The sequence below is a fragment of the Lampetra planeri genome, chromosome 73, assembly GCF_965212315.1.
Source record: "Lampetra planeri chromosome 73, kcLamPlan1.2.h2, whole genome shotgun sequence".
Lineage (NCBI taxonomy): Eukaryota > Metazoa > Chordata > Hyperoartia > Petromyzontiformes > Petromyzontidae > Lampetra > Lampetra planeri.
The window spans coordinates 698222-720708 of NC_136178.1; the positions used below are offsets into that span (position 1 = coordinate 698222).

Here is a 22487-nt window from a genome sequence, read left to right on the forward strand (position 1 = left end):
CAGTTGTACGTGCAGTTCTCCCCTCCCGCTGTCGCCAAATACTCTCCTTATTCGCCCCGCGAGACGTCCCGGGTTCGTGCACCTCAGAGGTGGCAACCATACCTTTCCGGGGCAGTATTGCGTTTGTTTTCCCCATGTTGCTAAATCCACCGCGCAGAGCCAGGCATCTCCACCGCCTCCTCCTCCACCTCCCCCTTCTCATCTTCCTCTTCACCCGATCGTCATTTAAAAAGAAAAAACGTTCACGGTAAAAACCATCGATAAAAACTACTAAAAAAACAAACACTCGCGATCGTAAAGTCAGCCACTCAGGTCAGCACCTGAGGCCTGTCGCTCCAGGCCTGAGCTTTCTTCTTGGCGAGCGCCAGCCACGTGGGCTCGGCGCTAGCGGCGCCAGCGACCACTGCTAGTGCCGCAGGAGAAGCGGAAGCAGCAGCGTTGGGCGCTGGCGACCGCTCTGTTCCGGAGGGCGCCGCCGGCCGCCGGTGGCCACCGCCGCGAGCTGCTCCTGCCCCGCTCGGCCTCGACTGGGAGCCGAGGAAGGCATGAGCGGGCGGCGCCCGACGCCACTCCACTTCTCCATCGGCCGCCGACATCGGCTCTTGCCCTACCCTGCGCTGCCACTGCTGCTGTTGCTGCTGCTGTTGTTGCTGCTGCTGTTGTTGCTGCTGCTGTTGCCGCTGCAGCTGCGGATTCTGCTGCCGATGCTGTTGCCGCTGCAGCTGCTGATTCTGCTGCTGCTGTTGCTGAATCTGCCGCTGCTGTTGTTGATTCCGCTGCTGCTGTTGCCGCTGCTGTTGCTGATTTTGCTGCTGTTGCTGTTGCCGCTGCTGATTCTGCTGCTGTTGCTGAGGCTGCTGTTGGTCGCGGTGCTCGGCGAAGCCGCGCTGTTTGCGCCGGGCGAGCTTGATCCACGTGGGTTCCTGCGCAGGGATGTGGAGGGGCGTGGATGGAGCGGCGGCAGCGGGGTCCGGAGCGGGAACTGTGACGCACAAAGGGAGAGGGGGGGAGAGGAAGGCGCCGGGTTGACGGGACGCGGGTAGAGACGAGCGGGAGTTGACAGGGCGGCAGTCGTCACGGCGGCCGGCGTCACCGCGACCATAGTCCCCCCCACCCTACCCCAGTAAGCTCGACCCCTCTTACCATTGTCTCACCAGCAAACAAAGACGGCCGGCACTGCATCATCGCGCGGCACTTCCAGACGCGCTTCCGCGGCCGTCAGGAACGCTCTTCCTTCCCACATTAAGAAGCCACTGGGAGCTGTGTATCATCTACATTGAGAACTCGTTACGTTAGAACTGCTTGTCGTGTTTAGTTTGTTGTCCTTCCCCCCGCACCTCCGACTAGCGCGGTTGGCTACGTACGGTGCGACAATACATACAACATACGTACATACGTACTGTACATACATCATACATTGGTCCTGCCCCTGTCAGCTCCACCCCCCTCCTCCCATTGGCTCTTCCTTTCCTCCATTATGGATGTTTCTCCGCATTCTCTGGTTTTCGCCTCCACATTTAGAATCAACATCATTTGGCTGCCGCGATAGATTTCCACACGATGATAAGCCACTTCGTCGAGCCACCACTTGCGATAAGCCAGGTCGCTTCGGAAAAAGAGCGACACAGTACCTCAGTGGGGCCTTACGTGGTGAAATAAAAAAAAATTGTTTAGTTTATAGTTTTCGAGGCTGTATCTCAGAGGTAGTTGTGCGATATCCACTTCCTTGGACCGTTCCCTCATACGTTGTATGATGGACGGCTCTGGGAGATTTGCTGATGGATTCGTGACACCACGCCAGACGGGGCAATCCAGATACGGTTGAGGGGGGAAAGACAAAAAAATAATCTAATCTAAAAGAGAGAAGAACTATCGTTGGCCCATCAACTTATAACGACTACTTCAGAAAAACCACTGATGCCGAGTGTTACAACTAGTTTTCACGCAAGTTAATTCTCACGGCCAACTCCGTGAGATCCACCCTCTGGATTGTTCACCTTACGACACAATGCCGGTCACATAACCAGGGTAAAACGTGAAAGGGGGGGTGAGGGGGGAAACCGAGTGGGACCGAGGCCATAGCAGCACTGACCGGCAACGGCGCTCCCCGTGCGGGAGTCCAACTTGTGCTCGCCGCCGCCCGCCGCCGCCGCGCTCTCTGCGGGCCCCCCTCGCGCCCCCCTCCCCTCGCCCCGCCTCGCCGTGCCCCCCACGGCTTTCTCAGCGATCGCCGAAAAATCCGGCGAGGCGGCCTTCGCCTTTGCTACCACCAAAGCCGCCACGGGCTGTAACCCCCGTTCCTCCTCCTGCTCCGGTGGCGGCGGTGACGACGGTGACAGCGGTGACAGAGTCGTGGCCTCGCGGGCGGGAAGCGCGCTGGCCTTCGGGGACCTGTCCACGGTGCCGAGCCCGGCTCTGGCCACGCCCCCGGCCGCTCTGGTCTTGTCGGTGAGCGGAACCCCATCGCGTCCGGCCGAGGGCACCGTGGATTTCCCCGGCGTCCTCGCGGTTGGCGAATTTCCCACCACCCGCGGTCCGCCCTTCCGAGCGGCCTCCGTGCCGTCCTTCGCCACCACCGCCACGCTGAGCTGCTCGCCGCCGGTGCTGTGCCGCTTGCGCACCCTCCTCTCCTCCGCCACGCGGTCCTGATTGAACTTGAGCGAGTAGGACGTGCGGCGCAGGCGCACACCGAACGGTGACGCCCCTTCTCCCGCTGTTCCGGCCGTCACAACCGCCGCTGCCCCCTCCTCCTCCTCCTCCTCGCCATCGTCGTCGCCCGGCTTGGCGAAGGCAACGGAAGTCGTCGTTGTCCGCCCGCCGTTCGCGTCGTCCTCCGTCCCCCCAAACTCGACAATCTGCACGTTCCCAAACTCGCACCGGCGCTTCGGCCCCTCTCCCAACATCGACTGAGATTCCCCCGCCCTCGTCTTCCCCGACTCCTGCCGCCCGACGCTCCCGACGGCCGCGGCAAAGCTGGCGTCTGATTTGGGCCAGGTGGCGCGCTTGTCCTTGCCGGCCCGTGGCGTTCGAGCGACGACCATTGTCGGCGCCACCGCCTCGGACTTCCTCGCAGGCGCCCACGACGATGGCGACTTTCCAGCGTCGGCATCAAAATCTGAGAACGATGACCAAACGCCACTCGGTGACGGAGACTCAACGGTAGCCACGCGTGGATCCGAGGCCGGTGACTTGTCGTTATCCGCCCGTGCCTCGCCGACATCCACGCTCGAGGACGGCACCCCGCCGGCACCAGCCGACAGCCGCGATCCACCGGGAGCCGCCTCCGCGCCCGAGGGCGGCGATTTGTCGCTGCCCACCCACGGCGACTCTCCGGCGTCTGCTCCGAAATCCAAACTCCACGATCGGTCCCAGGCCGACGCGACCGAGAACTTGGCGCCCACCGAGGTGGCCTTGCGCAGCGGAGGGTGCCGTAGGATCGGGGAGTCGGACGGCGGCGTGGCCGCCAGGGAGAAGCGGAGGCCCCTGTGGAGGTTCTCCTCGCTGCTGCTCTTGACGATGGCGGCGGCGGTGCGGCCCGTGGGGATCACGGTGAGGCCCCCGGGCGTCGTGACGATGGTGTGGCCGCTGCCCGTGAACGTCACCACAGCGTCGTTCCTCCTCATCGTCGTCGTCTCGTGCTCCTGCCGTCTCGCGCTCCTCGGCGTGCGTGTGCTCGGAGCGGCGGTGACGGCGGCGGCGGGGGGGCGGCGGCCGTCTGGAGGCGAGGGGTCACGCAGCAGGTCAAGTACAGGGGAAGTATGGGGGCAGTGGTGGCAGTGGTGCCAAAACGGTATGGGGTGTGGTCGTTTCCTGCTCAGGACACTGCTGATCCGATGAGCTACGATGTCCAGTAGGATATCTGTGTAGGATGATTAGCACGGTTGACTATGTACGGTGTGAAAGTTTGACATATAAAGAGGTGGGTCAGGAAAAATAAATAATACGTAAAATAGATTAAGTAAATAAGTTTACATTGCATGTATATAGAAGTTCTTTCGCAGACCACAGCAATACAACACACAGTAGCCCCTCAATAAAATTGTACATTAAAATGTACAGTGAGGGAAAAAAGTATTTGATCCCCTGCTGATTTTGTATGTTTGCCCACTGACAAAGAAATGATCAGTCTATAATTTTAATGGTAGGTTTATTTGAACGGTGAGAGACAGAATAACAACAACAAAATCCAGAAAAGCGCATGTCAAAAATGTTATGAATTGATTTGTATTTTAATGAGGGAAATACGTATTTGACCCCTCTGCAAAACATAACTTAGTACTTGGTGGCAAAACCCTTGTTGGCAATCACAGAGGTCAGACGTTTCTTGTAGTTGGCCACCAGGTTTGCGCACATCTCAGAAGGGATTTTGTCCCACTCCTCTTTGCAGATCTTCTCCAAGTCATTAAGGTTACGAGGCTGACGTTTGGCAACTCCAGGACCTTAATGTGCTTCTTCTTGAGCCACTCCCTTTGTTGCCTTGGCCATATGTTTTGGGTCATTGTCATGCTGGAATACCCATCCACGACCCATTTTCAATGCCTTGGCTGAGGGAAGGAGGTTCTCACCCAAGATTTGACGGTACATGGCCCCGTCCATCGTCCCTTTGATGCGGTGAAGTTGTCCTGTCCCCTTAGCAGAAAAACACCCCCAAAGCATAATGTTTCCACCTCCATGTTTGACGGTGGGGATGGTGTTCTTGGGGTCATAAGCAGCATTCCTCCTCCTCCAAACACGGCGAGTTGAGTCGATGCCAAAGAGTTCCATTTTGGTCTCATCTGACCACAACACTTTTACCCAGTTGTCCTCTGATTCATTCAGATGTTCATTGGCAAACTTCAGACGGGCATGTATATGTGCTTTCTTGAGCAGGGGGACCTTGCGGGCGCTGCAGGATTTCAGTCCTTCACGGCGTAGTGTGTTACCATCTGTTTTCTTGGTGACTATGGTCCCAGCTGCCTTGAGATCATTGACAAGATCCTCCCGTGTAGTTCTGGGCTGATTCCTCACCGTTCTCATGATCATTGCAACTCCACGAGGTGAGATCTTGCATGGAGCCCCAGGCCGAGGGAGATTGACAGTTCTTTTGTGTTTCTTCCATTTGCGAATAATCGCACCAACTGTTGTCACCTTCTCACCAAGCTGCTTGGCGATGGTCTTGTAGCCCATTCCAGCCTTGTGCAGGTCTACAATCTTGTCCCTGACATCCTTGGAGAGCTCTTTGTTCTTGGCCATGGTGGAGAGTTTGGAATCTGATTGATTGCTTCTGTGAACAGGTGTATTTTATACAGGTAACAAGCTGAGATTAGGAGCACTCCCTTTAAGAGTGTGCTCCTAATCACAGCTCGTTACCTGTATAAAATACACCTGGGAGCCAGAAATCCTTCTGATTGAGAGGGGGTCAAATACTTATTTCCCTCATTAAAATGCAAATCAATTTATAACATTTTTGACATGCGTTTTTCTGGATTTTTTTGTTGTTATTCTGTCTCTCACTGTTCAAATGAACCTACCATTAAAATTATAGACTGATAATTTCTTTGTCAGTGGGCAAACGTACAAAATCAGCAGGGGATCAAATACTTTTTTCCCTCACTGTAACTCGATACAACACGGGCAAGGATCAACGTTACAGATCACATTTGCAAATGCGGTTGCATCCAGCACTAACCTGCAGCTTCACAGAGGATAAACGACGTTGTTACCGACTATGCCACGCTGGCCAGGCAGTTAAAGAGGTGGCAGTACCCACACTTTACCTCAACTGTACATCGGCTAACTGTGTACCCAATGCGAGTATAAAGTTTATTCTCAATTTGACTATTATAGCCACCGACAATACACGAACAGCCTTTGTGGGGGGGGGGTGAGGCTGGGCAATAGTTGCTGCTATAATGCCTTAATGCCAACAGAGTGCTTGACGGTGTAAATTTGTGTTTCGCTGAATCCGACAAAACGGCACAAGAGTGGAAAGTTGCCTCAAGCGCCCTCTGCTGCTCATCTCTGCTGCACACCAAGAACTCTGCCGCACAACAACCACTGCTGACTTCCCACAAAGCGGTGCCTATAATATAATAAATTACTATAACTAGTTTTCTTTTATTTTAAGCTTTTGTGACTGCAGGAATCTATGCTCCTTGGTTCGTTCGGTAAAGTCACGTAGGTATAAAATACGTAGGTATTTTATTTTATACCTACGTGCCCACACTTAGCCGAGTAGCTCTTTTTCAGAAGTGACCTGGCTATCACAAACGAAAGCTCAACGCAGCAGCTTATCAAGTGGACATTTATCGCAGTCAAATATTATAAATGCGCGTTTCTAAATGTGGAGGAAAAAAGAAGTAGGACACGGAGAAAAATCCACACGGTCACGGGGAGATAAACATGCAAACTCCAAATATACAGCAGGTGTCAGGGTCGGGATCGGACCCACGACATCCTGTATACCAAGTGAGGTAGTTAACACTTTTCAGCCACCGTAGCACCATATATACCTTACAGAGGTGGTGTTGTGAGTTAACCTCTCAATAAAACAACGATTTGAAAAAATAGCTTCATACCAAACTTACTGGGAACAATGTCTCCTCCCGGAGTCGACAGTTTCACTCTCCTCGCCTCCTGCTCTTTGCCGATGCCTCGTCTCACCTCACCGTTGCCACCACCGCCAGCACCACCAGCACTGCCACCACCTCCAACGTCACTAATATGACCACCACCATCTCCATGACCACCACCTCCATGACCACCACCACCGCTGCTACCACCACCGCCGCCGCGCCCTCTCCTCTCCTCCTGTTGCCGGACAGAGGCCTCCGCCGCCTCCCTCTCGCTCCTCAGCTGCGAGTCCGTCACCAAGATGGCCGTGTGCGGTACGTCCACACGGGACACTGGCACCAGCTTCACCTCGTCGTAAACCACCGCCACAGCTGCTTCTGCCGCTGACGCCTCTTTGGTTTCTCGCAGGTTGGAGGGTCCCGAGGAGGCAGCAGCGGCGGCCGCGGCTGCAGAGGGCGGTAGCGAAGGTTGGATCCCCATCCGAGTGGAACGAGGCAGCGCGGCTGTCAAATTTGGAGTCGGGGAAACACGGAGAGAGAGAGTGCACGCACCGAAAGTACGAGCCATCAGGAGCCAGAGCGGCCGCGGTGGTGGTGGTGGTGGCCACAACGCTGCACGTGGCTTGTAAACCAGCGCCGTGGAGGAAGAAACGGTTGGTGCAAAACTTGTTTCCTGTGGGCGTCGAGGAGCCGTACCCCTGCCTCTGCCAGAAGGCGATAAACAGCAGCAGAGTGTGTGGACTAATCTCCATCTGTTCCATCTCACTCCCTTCTACCCATGGGTGGACTAATCTCCATCTTTTCCATCTCGCTCCCTTCTACCCGGGGGTGGACTAATCTCCATCTGTTCCATCTCACTCCCTTCTACCCGTGGGTCGGTGCCAAGCAGCCATACACCTGGCTCTGTTAGGAGAGGGCGGTAGAGCAGCAAAGTGCGTGGAGTAATCTCCATCTGCTCTATTTATTACGGGATAGAGTGTTGCTCCCTCGCACGTGTGGGTTTTCTCCGGATACTCCGGTTTCCCTCCCGTATGCATAAACAACTCACAATTAATTGGTTGATAGCATCTTACCTGGTTTTTAAAACCAAATGTAGCCGGATCCCCCTCGAAAGAGTCCTAGGACTTCTGGTAAATGAGTGCTTTTGTCTTTGCTGCTGCCGCTCACGAATCACGGATCTCCCTTGTAGGGTGTTCAAGGTGCAGCGCTGCCAGTTGACATTTCGCACCACGAAGACCAAACTGACTAAGAAGGCGTTGAGGTGTTCACAACCTAATGCTGAAGATTAATGTTATAACTTCGTTTATATCTTTTTTTTACTTTTAACGAATGTGTAGGCTTATTGCTCCATGTAACTTACATTCATTCACGTGATGTTGTGCTTCCTCGTGAAGCGCCCTGTAAGGGGCCGTCCATAAATGACGTCACGCGATTTTGGACGATTTTTGACCACCCACCCCCCTCGTCACACGGCGTCACAAAAAGTCAAACCCCCCTCAAATATGACGTGACAAAGCTCTGCCCCCCTCCCCCCCCCCAAAAAAAACATGCTTCAAATCGCTTTAAACTATTGTCATTGTAGTGCGTATTTAATGTGGCGCTGCACTCTGATGTTGTAGGAGAAAACATTTATTAAAAAGTATATTTAGTTAAGTAGAACGTGTTGTATATATTTATTTAAAGTTGCGCATTTTGATGTGACGTCACATCGTCACAAATGTCTGACCATCCCCCCCCCCCCCCAGGTGCGTGACGTCATTTATGGACGGCCCCTTAACAGTGTCATTGCGAAGGGCAATGTAATTACGACAAAATCGCCGCTCAGAGATTTGCCCACCATATATGGAACAAAGTGGGCGTCGCTTTAGCCGAAGAGGTCGTGTCTTTGCCCACATGTCGTCACTGTGGATCGTTAATGGAGGTTAATTGTGATCGATTCCGCTCAATCGATTCACAATAAACAAATGTCAAAAACAGAATCGTAATTTGCGCATTAATCACCGTGTCGATTTATTGGAAATCGATCCATGGATCAAGTTATGATGTAACACGCCCCCCCCTCCTTCATTTGATTGGCTAATATTGGCAAGATCGGTGATGCAGCCATAGACTGCTTTTATTTCCCCACAGCACCTTTGTTAAATGGAGTGTGTCGATATGACCGATGGTCAGATAGCCGGGGTAACCGGATACTCAGGACCATCAAAGTCAGAATGTTTATTTATACTGCAGGAGGAATCCGATGAGCTATGAAGCGATTTTTCACACATGTCCAGTGTACTTTCACAGACAACCGATTTGCACGGTTGGCTGCATATGGTGGTGAAAGAAGTTCAACATTCACGTGGCACAACAAGTATGAAAAAATAAGAATACATGTGGCCCCTTTCTGGCAATAAAACAGTTGTTGAGATGTTCAAACACCAAGGAGAAACCTTTTGCAAGGAATCATGTCTGCATCAACCACACGTACTTGTGGTGAGCATGCAAACAGACATGCTGTGATAATAAATGCACTGTCTGATTGGCCTACACCAGAGCCTTCTTTGTGGCCAGCAATAAAACAGGTGCTATTGCCAGAAAGGGTAAAACCGATTCTTATTTTTTCATGCTTTGATACTGGCAAAAAGGTCCCATTTCATGGCACAAGACAAATCAACTCGGGAATGCCCTGAAGAATACGTGCGTTGCGCCACATTCTGTCCCGTTGTCTGCGTAAAGGCGTCGTGCGTAGCAGCAGTGGTGGGGTATTAGCAGCATGGGAGTCCATTCTAGGCGCTGTATTTAAACAGGTGAACGCTCTCTGAGATAGGCGCACGACACCACCGTGTGTTGTATTGACTCGACAAATAGCAAACACGGTTCGCCCGGACCCCGCGTCCGATCTTAATTAACCGTGTGTTTTTACTGCCCATGAGACTGTGTGTATAAGATTAACGGACGTGCGGGTGTGTCGGTTTGACAGCAGCGGTGTCAAGATCGGCCTCTGTGGAGGAGGGAGGAGGAGGCTCGTGAAGGGACGTTACTGGGCAGTTGGAGGCAGTCGCCCTCCAGCAACAATAGTGGAGGGCAGAGGGGCGACACTCACAAAAACGGGCAGAGCACCGGGCGGAAAAAACACAGCGAGTTTGTGCAGTAGGCGGCACAGGTGTTCCAACGGCAGCCATCTCAGTCGGTCGACCCATGGCACCGAGGTCTTAATGTGCACATAGCCTGGCACAAGTGCCGAGGTGACGTCACCAGTGGCGAATGGCGGTTGTTGTGAAAGTGAGTGAGAGTGAGGCTAAGTGAGACAGTGAGTGAGTGCCAGAGTGAGACCCTGAGAGTGAGTTGGCGCAGTAGGGGGTGGGGGCACAGCAGGTATGCATCTGGGCCAGCCGTCTCAGTCAGTCAACCCACTTCACCCGATTATGCTATCGGCATCGCGTGTTTGGCGGTGCCTGGAACGAGGCGAGCTGCGGTTGGAAGCAGAGGCTCACCGGGTTTGTCCGAAGGCGCGTGGCTCAACGCAAGCGACGCGGCCACCGCTTCCCCGCCCACGTCCAGCGGTGTCGTGGCGGTGGCCAGGGATGTCGCTGCCAGACCCCGGCCAACTGGAAGGGCACAGGACAAGGCAACGACGATGATAATGATGATGTGTGGATTTAGAAGGGTGCAGCGGTAGCTATGAGATGTTAACTCCCTTGCATGGTATGCAGGATGTCGTGGGTCATGTATTTGGAGTTTGCGTGTCTCTGTCCCCATGGTTATGTGGATTTTTCTCCGGGTCCTCAGGTATTTCCTTCCACACTTCGAATCAACATCATGCGCTTCAAGTATTTGGCTGCTATGAATTTCCACGTCATGATGAGCCACTTTGTTGAGCTATCATTTGCGGCTTTTTTAAGAGAGCTACACAGCTCAGTGTGGCCTATCCTGGTCAAGTAAAATAACAATCATTCAGACCACTACGCCATGGCGGCAGTGGACACAACCACCACCACCAGCACCGCCAGCACCGCCAGCACCGCCGTCGGGATGCGATTGGTTTGGCCGCGCAGGCTCACAGGGAGACATCCTCACAAACCTCTCTGGGCGGAGGCTGCCGACGTGGCCTTGGAATCCGTGGGTCTCATCACGGGAGTGCTGACCAGCTGGAACACCTCCTCATCCTCCATCTCGCTGAAGCCTCGATCGGAGCTCTTGGGCAAATTCTGGCGACGCAAATGAATCATCGTCATCGTCGCCGCCATCCCGTCATGTCTGGGGCAGGAGAACTCCTGCTGGTAGCTGCCTGCATTCCAAGCCAGGTCCGCGCGTCGCTCACAGCACCGTCGAGTACCGCTGATGAGTGTCACTCACCAGCGTCACTCACGAGCGTCACGAGCGCCACCCGCGAGCGCCACTCACAAATGTCGTTCCCAGCAGCGGCGAGCGTTGTTCAGGGCCCCCCCCCCCCCCCGCTCACCCGTGCAGCCACGCGGTGCTTGGAGGACGCCCTCTGGTTGCGTGGACGCACGGCCATCTTGTGGCGCGCGGCGCTGCTGTCCAGCAGGAGGTGGGCCAGAGCCGGCGCCGCGGGGGGGCCGCCCACGCGCGGAGTCTGTTTCGTGTCGAGCAACACGGAGGGGCAGCAGAGCACGCACACGCACAGTGAGCGAGTTAGTGACTGAGTGAGAACATGAGAACATGCGAGTGAGTGAGCGAGCGAGAGAGAACGCATGAGAGTGTGTGAGCTCGTGAGTGAGCGAGCGTGTTTGAGTGAGAGCATGAGTGAGAGTGTGTGAGCGAGTGAGTAAGCATGTTTGAGTGAGAGCGTGTGAGTGAGAGCAGGTGAGTGAGCGAGTGGGTGAATGAGTGACAGCGTGTGAGCGAGTCAGTCAATGATTTAGTGAGTGACCCTGCGAGCATGTTTGAGTGAAAGTGTGAGTGAGAGTGTGTGAGTGAGTGTGAGCATGTGCGTGAGAGGGGTGTGAGTGACAGTGTGTCAGTAAGTGAGGGTGTGAGTGAAAGCATGTGCGTGAGTGTGAGCATACGAGTGAGAGCGAGTGAGCGTGTTTGAGTGAGCGTATTTGAGTGACCACGTTTGAGTGAGGGAGTGAGGGATTCAGTGAGCGAGCGGGTGAATGAGTGAGCACGTTTTTAATCGAGAGCATGAGCGAGAGCATGTGAGTGAGTGAGAGCGGGTGAGTGAGCGAGTGAGTGAGCATGTGAGTGAGTGAGAGTGGGTGAGTGAGTGAGCAAGCGAGCGAGTCAATGAGCTAGTGAGCGAGCGGGTGAGCAGGGTGAGCGAGCAAGCGAGCGTGTTTGAGCAAGAGCACGAGTGAGAGCATGTGAGTGAGTGAGAGCGGGTGAGTGAGCGAGTGAGTGGGTGAATAAGTGACAGCATGTGAGCGAGTGAGTGAGTGAGCAAGTGACAGAGCGAGTGAGTGGGTGAATGAGCGAGCGAGCCAGTGAATGAGTGAGTGAGCGAGCATGTTTGAGTGAAAGCGTGAGTGAGAGTGTGTGAGTGAGTGAGCATGTTAGTGAGTGAGCATGTGAGTGAGTGAGAGCATGTGAGTGAGTGAGAGCATGTGAGTGAAAGCGTGTGAGCGAGTGAATGTGAGCGAGTGAGTGCGAGCATGTGAGTGAGTGCGAGCGTATGAGTGAGCGTATGAGTGAGCGTATGAGTGAGCGTGTTTGAGTGAGCGTATTTGAGTGAGCGAGTGAGTCAGTGAGCGAGTGAGTCAGTGAGCGAGCGGGTGAATGAGCGAGCGTGTTTGAGTGACAGCGTGAGTGAGAGCGTGAGTGAGAGCATGTGAGTGAGTGAGTGTGAGCGTGTCAGTGAGTGAGTGTGTGAGTGAGTGAGCGAGTGTGTGAGTGAGCGAGCATGTTTGAGTGACAGCATTGAGTGAGAGCGAGTGAGTGAGTGTGAGCGTGTGAGTGAGCAAGGACGTGTGAGTGAGCGAGGGCATGAGTGAGCGAGCGTGTTTGAGCGAGGTTCTGGCAAGGATTATTCAACATCGCCTTGCTAGGCACGCTGAGGAGAGGCTTGCGGAGCCCCAATGCGGTTTCAGGAAAGGGCGGTCCTGCACAGATACCATATTTTCTGTCCTTCTGCTACAGCAGAGGTGTAGGGAATTCCAACAAGACCGACATCTCTGCTTTATTGACCTGGTCAAGGCCTATGATACTATCAGTAGGCCTGGGCTCTGGGTTGTTCTTCGTGCTTTCGGAGTCACTGACCCTCTGCTCACGATCGTTAAGGACCTTCATGATGGTGAGCGGGCCCGGGTAAAGCTACGTGGCCGGGAGTCAGAACCATTCCCTGTACACCTTGGGGTGCGACAGGGATGTCTCCTCTGGCTCCAACATTATTTTACATCTATTCGACCACATAGTTCGTGAAGCCTTCAGTAGCTGTACCGGAGGAATTTCCATCTGGTACAGATATAATGGGAGGCTGATCGATGCCCGGGTGCGGTCAAGGGATGGCTCCCTATTGGTCAACCACGTTATGTATACCAATGATTTGGTAATTGCTGCTCATTCAGAGGAGGAGTTGGAGACGCTGCTGCTGAAACTGGAGCGTGCCACTAAGAGGTGGGGCCTTACCATCAGCCCCACCAAAATTAAGCACCTGCCTGGGTATTTTGTACCATCGGGCACTCCACCCCCACAACTCCCAATCGGTGATGGGGCAGTTGTGGAGAGTGAAGAGTTTCCCATACCTGGGCAGTGTGCTCATGACCGGCTCCGGTTTAACAGCAGAGGTCCCACTCCGAATCAGTTGAGCGGCAATATCTTTTCATTGGTAGCCTAACACTGTGTGGAAGCTACCTGGTCTGTCGCTCCACACGAAGCTTTAGGTCTTCTCGGCCACGGTCATTCCCTCCCTTCTCTACGCTTGCGAAACGTGGACCCCCCTAATGGAGCATCTTCGCCGGTTAGAAACATTTAGGCTGGCCTGCCTACGATCCATCCTGGGTTTAACCAGGCTGGATTGTGCGAGGAGCTCACAAATCCTTGAAAGATCTGGGCAAAGTCCCATCGGTGAGCTCCGGCGGGCAAGGCTGCATTGGCTGGGTCATGTAGCCCGCATGCCCAGCCACCGCATGCCTAAACAGCTTTTGTTCGGCCGGATAGAGGGGGCTAAAGGGGAAGAGATGGAGTGATGTGGTACAGAAGGAAGTGGAGCTGAGTGGACTTGCCGATGACTGGTACCAGCGGGTGTCAAGATCGGCCTCAGTGGAGGAGGCTCGTGAAGGACGCTACTGGACAGTTGGAGACAGTCGCCCTCCAACAACAACAGAGGGCGGAAGAGCGACGCTCACAATAACGAGCGGAGCGCCAAGTGGCTAAAGCACAGCAAGTTGACACAGTAGGGGGCACAGGTGGTGCATCAGCCACTCATCTCGGTCATCTCAGTCAGTCGACCCGTGGCACCTGGGTCTGCCCCGTGACCTCCTGCCAGCAGGCGTTCGACACTTCACGTGGCCTCAAGGTGCACATGGCCTGGCACAAGCGTCGTGGTGACGTCACCGCCACTTAGTGGCGAATGGCGGTTGTCGTTGTTGTTATTTGAGTGAGCGAGTGAGTGAGGGAGTCGGTGAGTGAGCGAGTGAGCATGTGAGCGAGTAAGTGAGCGAGTTTGAGTGACGACGTGAGTGATAGCACGATTGAGAGTGAGTGAGTGTGAGCGTGTGAGTGAGCGAGAGCGTGTGGGTGAGTGTGTTTGAGTGAGCGAGTGAGTGAGTGAGCGAACGTGTTTGAGTGAGCGAGTGAGCGAGTGAGCGAGTAAGTGACCGAGCGAGTAAGTGACCGAGCGAGTAAGTGACCGAGCGAGTGCATGCGTGAGTGAGTGAGCGAGTGTATGAGTGAGTGAGCAGGTGAGTGAGCGAGCGGGAGAGTGAGCGTATGTGTGAGTGAGCGAGTAAGTGACAGAGCGAGCGAGTGAGCGAGCGCATGCATGAGTGAGCGAGCGAGCGGGTGTGTGAGTGAATGAGCGGGTGAGTGAGCGAGCGTGTGAGTTAGCGGGTGAGTGAGCAAGTGAGCGGATGGATGAGCGAGTGTGTGAGCGAGTGTGTGAGCAAGTGAGTGAGTGAGCGAGTGAGAGCAGGCGAGTGAGCAAGCGTGTTTGAGTGAGTGAGCGAGTAAGTGAGAGCTTGTGAGTAAGGGAGCATGTGAGCGAGTGAGCGGGTGAGCGTGTGACTGAGCAAACGTGTTTAAGTGAGTGAGTGAGCGTGAGTGAGTGAGCGTGTAAGCGTGTGAATGAGCGAGTGAGCGAGTGAACGAGTGAGTGAGCGAGCGAGTGAGAGCGAGTGAGTGAGTGAGTGAGTGAGAGCGAGCGAGTGAGTGAGAATGAGTGAGTGAGAGCGAGTGGGAGCGAGAGTGAGTGAGAGTGAGTGAGAGCGAGCGAGTGAGTGAGAGCGAGTGAGTGAGAGCGAGTGAGAGCGAGTGAGTGAGAGCGAGCGAGTGAGAGCGAGCGAGTGAGAGTGAGTGAGAGCGAGTGAGAACGAGCGAGTGAGTGAGTGAGAGCGAGCAAGTGAGAGCGAGTGAGTGAGAGCGAGTGAGAACAAGCGAGCGAGTGAGAGTGAGTGAGGGCGAGCGAGCGAGCAAGTGAGAACGAGCGAGTGAGAGCGAGTGAGTGAGTGAGAGTGAGTGAGAGCGAGCAAGACCTCTGTGGTCCTCGAGCCAGTGTAGACGCCGTCCTGGTTGCCGCCGGGAGAAGCGTCTGCGAAGAAGAAGAAGACGCTGTCGTGAGACAGAGCGCGGCTGCCCAGACTCGGAGACCTGGGCGCAGGGAGTGGGAGGAGGAGGGTCGGGGTTAGGAAAGTTGTCGCCGCCGGCCACTCTGCGGCGAGTATCTTTGCCGACAGATCTGGTTTATCAACAGAAGCGGCCGCTCTCGCGAGTAGCCGAGCTGCTGTGTGCACGCGCGAAGACGATGCCGGTCGTGACCTCCAGTGGAACGGCGGGGAAAATGTGTCAAACAGGCGCTCGCTTTCAGACGTTGCTCCACTTATGCTGATTAAATCAACCAAACGGCACATTTGCTCGTCACTTTCCGGCCCCGTGCCCACGAATGGACATTTGTGAAAAAGAGCTTCGTAGATCATCGGATTTCTCCAGGATAAAGATTCTGAAGGATTTGATCGAATTTGTTGCTGGGTGGTGGAGGGAGGGAGGGAGGAGAGGGAGGGAGGGAAGGAGGGGAGGAGGGAGGGTTGAGGAGAGGGAGGAGAGAAGAGGGAGAAGAGAGGGAGGAGAGCAGAGGGAGAAGAGGAGGGGAGGGAGAGGAGAGGGAGGAGGGGAGGGTGGACAGGAGAGAGGAGGGAGTGAGGAGAGGGAGTGAAGGAGGAAAGTGAGGGAGGAGAGTGAGGAGAGGGAGTGAGAGGGAGGAGGGTGGAGAGGAGAGGGGAGGGAGTGAGGAGAGGGAGGGAGGAGAGGGAGGGAGGAGAGTGAGGAGAGGGAGTGAGAGGGAGGAGGGTGGAAAGGAGAGGGGAGGGAGTGAGGAGAGGGAGTGAGGGAGGAGAGGGAGGGAGGAGAGTGAGGAGAAGGAGTGAGAGAGGGAGGGAGGAGGGTGGAGAGGAGAGGGGAGGGAGTGAGGGAGGAGAGGGAGGGTGGAGAGGGAGTGAGGGAGTAGAGGGAGGAGAGGGAGGAGAGGGAGGGATGAGTGGGAGGGCTGAGGAGGCGCGACGGACCCCACGTGCGAAGCGTCTCCGGAGCCGACCGAGCCGGGCTCCTGGACCTCGGCGTGGCTCACATCGCCCGCCGAATGGCTCGGACGGAGCCTCGCGTCTCCGGCGGCCGCAGAGGCGGAGGCCGACCGTGGCGGTAGCGCCGCGTCACCCGCCCTGTGCTTCTTCTTGAGCCGGCGGAGCTGAGACGCCACGGCGGATGACGAGGAGGAGGACGCCGGCGCCGCGGCCTCATCGTGGGAGGCATCGTCCCGGGAGGCACCGCTCCCTCGGAAGAGGCGCTTGAACGAGAGAAAGCGCTTCTTCTTGGCTGGGAGCCCAGGAGGGAGCGAGCGAGCGACGCGGGAGAGAGAGCAGGGGAGAGTGGGGGAGAGCGAAGAGGGAGAGTGAAGGGGAGAGGTGGGGGGGTGTGAAAGGGAGAGTGAGGGAGAACGAGAGGAGGAGAGAGGGAGAGCGAGAGTGAGAACTCTAGCGATTCACCCCATACGCAACAATTCGAAACTCCAATCAACAATTATTATTTTTTGGCACCGAGGTGCAAGCAATGGGTCGTGGCGTGGAAGCCGTGGAATCTCTCGGGGTGTGAACGCTGAGATGTACCTCGCCGGTGACGCCGGCCGTGGCCAGGCATCGAACTCGGGTTTTGCCGGGTTGGCAGCACAGTGCGCTAACCACGGCAATCGCGATTACCGCTGCAAAGAATATCCTGAAACCCAAGCTCTATTGGACAACGTGGGCAGCGGTGTTAATGACCAAGGCGCCTCGTCTTTGGTGTGAGCTCACGCAATACAAAAGGCAAAGTTCCCCCACTATGTAGCCTTCCACAGGCTGCTGGGGCAAGTTGCTTGTCGGAGAGTGACAAAGGTTACACACGGCACCAGCTACTCATTCATGGCCGAGTTGACCTGGCGGGAGGGCACAGGACCGTTTCAGGTAATCATCGCCGGTGTTTTGGTGGCAGTGAGTGGGAATCACTGGATTCGTAGTGCAGTGTACTAACCACTGCGCCACCGCTCCCCATACCAGGCTATGCAAATATCCTTAACAGGCTGTTGGGGCAAGTGCTGTTCGCGAGTAGCAGCGCCTATGAAAGCCGGCACTGTGGCACACAGGGAGATGAGTGGCCAGCACCGTCTACAGGCAAATGCAAAGATCCCCCGTGTAGCCTTTACAGACTGTTGGGGCAAGCGCTGTTAGGGATTAGCACCTATGAAGGCCGGCATGGTGCACGAGGGGGTGGGTGGCCAGCACCACGTCCGGCTGCCTTTGTCTCCCAAAGTGGCGATGTTTACTATGCACCGCACTGGGTCCTCATTTGAGGCCGAGTTGACCTAGAAGAGGGCCGTGAGCTGGAATCGAACTCGGGCCTCTGCCAGGTTTGTAGCGTAGCGGCGTTGAACACTACACTACCGATCCGCACACACACAGACGATGACACACATAGAGACGACGACACGCACACACAGATGACACACAGACGATGCCACACACACAGACGACACGCACACACAGATGACACACAGACGATGCCACACACACGGACGACACGCAGACGTCACACAGACGACACGCAGACGATGCCACGAACACAAACGACATGTGCACACACAGACGACACGCAGACGATGCCGCGCACACAGACGATGACACGCCGGCAGAGGGGCCGTTGTTGTTGTTGATATGAAACTCCTGGGGGGGCAGGGCGGAGTGGGTGTCACATAAAATTCCGCAATTCATGAAAATCCCCGTGAGGGTGGGTGGCGGTGGGGCCGTGGGGCCGTGGGTGTGCGCTGGAGTGCCGACGCCACTGCCCCCTTCTCTCACTCGGGGTCTCCGCTTCACAAGGGCCGGCTCGTGTCTCCATGGCAGCCGTTGCTACGGCGACATCGGCTTCACTGAAATAAGAAAGGACAGACGGGGGGGGGGAGAGACAGAGGGAGGGAGAGTGAGAGAACCAAATTCCTCCTCGTGCCAAGAGAATGGGGGGGGGGCTCTCGGTTTTAATTCCCTCGGCAAAATAAATAAATATATAAAGCTAGCAACAACAAAACCTTCACTCGGCTCTCACCGTTGCGGCGATCCAATTCTCCGTGATTGCCCAACAGGGGAACTAAACTAAAAAGTTAAAACTTTACAAAACTATTTCTATTTTCCCAGGCAAGGCCCCAACTGAACTCTATAGGCTATTTTTCAGAAGCGACCTGGCGATCAACACAACGAAATCTCAACCAAGTGGCTCATCGTCGTCACATGGAAATTTATGGCAGCCAAATACTCTAAAAGAGTACGTTTCTAAGTGTTGAGAAAAAAAACGGAGGACCTGGAGAAAAATCCACACGACCACGGGCAGAGAGAGAGACACGCAAACTCCAAACATACAGCAGGCGTCAGGGTCGGGATCAAACCCACGACCTCTTGTATACCAGGCGAGGTAGTTAACATCTCCTAGCCACCGTGATGATGATGAGAGAGAGAGACACGCAAACTCCAGATACACAGCAGGCGTCAGGGTCGGGATCGAACCCACGACCTCCTGTATACCAGGCTAGGTAGTTAACATCTCCTAGCCACCGTGATGATGATGATGAGGGAGAGACACGCAAACTCCAGATACACAGCAGGCGTCAGGGTCGGGATCGAACCCACGACCTCCTGCATACCGGGTAAGGGAATCGCCAAGTGGAGTGAGCTCGCGTGCTGCCGACGATGATGAGGAAACATCATTCGGACTTCTCGTGAAAGAAGCTTCTTTTCATCAACAGAATACAACCCGCCACCACGCCGCACAGTGTCCGCTCCTCACTCTCTTGTCGTTGGGAGAGAGAGATCGTGTAAAAAAAAATAGAGAGGTGGAGCAGAGAGAGAGGGAAGGGATAAGGAGGAGAGCAGAGCGTGAAATCTTTCATTCAAAAATGGGGGGGGGGGGCACGTAAAGCAAAGCATTGAAAAAAAAAACCGAAATGATGAACGAAGCAAAGTGCCGACTACACCGAGCATCTTCTTGTTTCCTCTGATCGTAAACAAAGAGAGGGAGAGAGGACGACCCAGGGGTGCCAAGAGGAGGAACCATTGATGAGCGTTGAGGCAGCGGCAACCGTGCAGTGGTGGTGGATGATGATGACGATGAGGGGGGGGAGCCTCCTTCCTGCGATTCGTCATTCCACTTCTTCTGGGCCACGACTATTTCTCGCGGCGGTTCAACGTCGCCGTTGTAGCCATGACCCTCCACCACCCAACGGCGGCGGCGATGGCAGAGCCAATAAAATCCAATTGCCAAATCAGGGTCATGCACGCTCGTGACAGAGCGACAGTGTTGCAATTTGCTCTAACATTGTGTGATTTCGTTGCCGTTTGTTTCCTCTTCATCGTGCATTTCTTTACACACGCGAACGTACACACGCTCACATACACGCACGCAAGCACGTACACACACACGCGCGAGTGCGTGTGTTATTACAACGCACGCAGCGGCTCACAAGGCAGGCCATTCATCTCCACGCACAACAGAGGGGATCTCACTAATCGTTCACTACAGTGGATAATCACCTACCAACGGGACACACACACTCGTTACGCAACACTGTGAGCGCATCATGAGTTTTGAGTTGATCCGATTTGTTGCACAGATGATGGTCCCGTTAAGTTGGCCACCCAACTAATTTACACAGACTAGTAGCCACACATTTAGATTCGTAGACACACAGTGGTACGTGGAAACAGAGAGACGCAGGGACAGGGAAGCACACGCGTGGAAGCAGAGAGACGGGGAGTACGGGAGAAAGACCCATGGCCAGGAATTTAATTCGAGCACGGTCCATGTTTTCTAACTTTCAACACCACCACTTACCACAATCAGAATATATACACCCTGCAAGACAAAGATCCCCCATATAGCCTTTAACAGGCTTTTGGGGCAAGGGCTGTTAAGTGTTGCTGAATCCAGGCGCGTGGCATGGCGGCTTTGATTCCCCACTGAAGTTAAAATTCCCTTCTCTAAGCACGTCGTTTAAAGCCGCTATTTTTTATTTTTTGTTCGTCAATTGTTAATCTTCAAAAGGCGCTCTTCCATTACTCCATGCACTCGCTCGCCTCTTTCATTCCCCACTATCACCTGAAATGCTTTCCCCAATAATACAAAATGCGCACACATTTCTAGTTGCCAATGTTCTGTTTTGCCTGCTGTGTCCCGTCGACAGTTGCTTAATTTGGTTTCGTGAGCTTGTCCGAGACTTTGCTCACGTTCGAAGGCCGGCCCAGCACACGAAAGGGTCAGTGGCCAGCACCACGCCCGCACGGCAGCCTTTGTCTCCCAAGTAGCGATGTTAACAAACCGCATCAGGAACTAATTAAAGGCTGAGTCAACCTAGGGTCGGTTCAAATAAACGTCACGGAGCAGGAATCGAATTCGGGTCGCCGGGTTTCATAGCGCGGCGCGCTAACCGCTGCGCCACCGCTCCCCACACTCGCACAAAGGCAAACTCCCTCACGGCTGTGAAACTCACCGATGCGTTTTCAGATTGTATCGTGTTGTTGCTGTTCGGCACGACGTCCGATGTTTCGCCCCACGTCCTGGGAGCTTCTCCAGGAAATGGGACAGCTAAATAGATTAACACAACCGCCAAGAGCTACGCAACTTGATGCCTTTACAACTGCTCAGTGGAGGCCAGAGCAGACGAAATGTGTATTCAAAACGAGGTGAGAGATGGGTGGAGGGGGTGGTGGTGGCGGCGATGGGGGGAGGAGGTGGATGGAGGGACGTGGATGGGGGGGTGTTGATGGTGGTGATGGGGGAGGTGGCGGTGGTGATAGTAATGGGGGAGGTGGTGGTGATGGGGGGAGGTGGTGGTGGTGGTGGCGATGGAGGGAGGTGGTAGCGATGGGGGGAGGTGGTGATAGCAGTGGTGGTGATGATGGTGATGTTGGTGATGAAAGTGGTTGGTGTTGTTCTGGTGGTGGTTACTATGGTCATGGTGAGGCTGGTGTTGGTGAACATGGTATTGGTGATGATGGTAGGCACGCTGAGGAGAGGCTTGCGGAGCCCCAATGCGGTTTCAGGAAAGGGCGGTCCTGCACAGATGCCATATTTTCTGTCCGTCTGCTACAGCAGAGGTGTAGGGAATTCCAAAAAGACCTACATCTCTGCTTTATTGACCTGGTCAAGGCCTATGATACCATCAGTAGGACTGGGCTCTGGGTTGTTCTTCGTGCTTTCGGAGTCCCTGACCCTCTGCTCACGATCATTAAGGACCTTCATGATGGTGAGCGGGCCCGGGTAAAACTACGTGGCCGGGAGTCGGAGCCTTTCCCTGTACACCTTGGGGTGCGACAGGGATGTCCTCTGGCTCCCACATTATTTAACATCTATTTCGACTGCGTAGTTCGTGAAGCCTTCAATAGCTGTACCGGGGGAATTACCATTTGGTACAGATATAATGGGAGGCTGATCGACGCCCGGGTGCGATCAAGGGATGGCTCCCTATTGGTCAACCACGTTATGTATGCCGATGATTTGGTAATAGCAGCTCATTCTGAAGAGGAGTTGGAGACGCTGCTGCTGAGACTGGAGCGTGCCACTAAGAGGTGGGGCCTTACCATCAGCCCCACCAAAACTAAGCACCTGCCTGGGTATTTTGTACCATCGGGCACTCCACCCCCACAACTCTCAATCGGTGATGGGGCAGTTGTGGAGAGAGTGGAGAGTTTCCCATACCTGGGCAGTGTGCTTATGACCGGCTCCAGTTTATCAGCAGAGGTCTCACTCCGAATCAGTCGAGCGGCAATATCTTTTCATCGGTTGCGTAACGCTGTGTGGAAGCTACCTGGTCTGTCGCTCCGCACGAAGCTTCAGGTCTTCTCGGCCACGGTCATTCCCTCCCTTCTCTACGCTTGCGAAACGTGGACCCCCCTAGTGGAGCATCTTCGCCGGTTGGAAACATTTAGGCTGGCCTGCCTACGATCCATCCTGGGTTTAACCAGGCTGGATTGTGTGAGGAGCTCACAAGTCCTTGAAAGATCTGGGCAAAGTCCCATCAGTGAGCTCCTCCGGCAGGCAAGGCTGCGTTGGCTGGGTCATGTAGCCCGCATGCCCAGCCACCGCATGCCTAAACAGCTTTTGTTCGGCCGGATCGAGGGGGCTAAACGGGCGCGGCACGGGCTAGAGAAGAGATGGAGTGATGTGGTACAGGAGGACGTGGAGCTGAGTGGACTTGCCGATGACTGGTACCAGCGGTGTCAAGATCGGCCTCAGTGGAGGAGGCTCGTGAAGGACGCTACTGGG

The 22487-nt window shown here is 54.9% G+C and overlaps 1 protein-coding gene across 1 annotated transcript in view; it reads right to left on the minus strand.

Annotated features, from left to right (window-relative positions):
- Positions 1-218: 218 nt before the first annotated feature.
- The window catches only part of LOC144737749 (uncharacterized), a 41231-nt gene continuing 18962 nt past the window's right edge, over positions 219-22487 (minus strand). Inside the window, exons 4-12 of the mRNA XM_078620608.1 lie at positions 18035-18105; positions 16214-16520; positions 15188-15302; positions 10999-11133; positions 10618-10744; positions 10031-10144; positions 6567-7055; positions 2093-3715; positions 219-982 (exon numbers count right to left, since the gene is read on the minus strand). Of these exons, the coding sequence (XP_078476734.1) occupies positions 309-982; positions 2093-3715; positions 6567-7055; positions 10031-10144; positions 10618-10744; positions 10999-11133; positions 15188-15302; positions 16214-16520; positions 18035-18074 (3624 nt within the window). The 5' untranslated portion in view covers positions 18075-18105 and the 3' untranslated portion in view covers positions 219-308. The remainder of the gene's footprint in view (positions 983-2092; positions 3716-6566; positions 7056-10030; positions 10145-10617; positions 10745-10998; positions 11134-15187; positions 15303-16213; positions 16521-18034; positions 18106-22487) is intronic.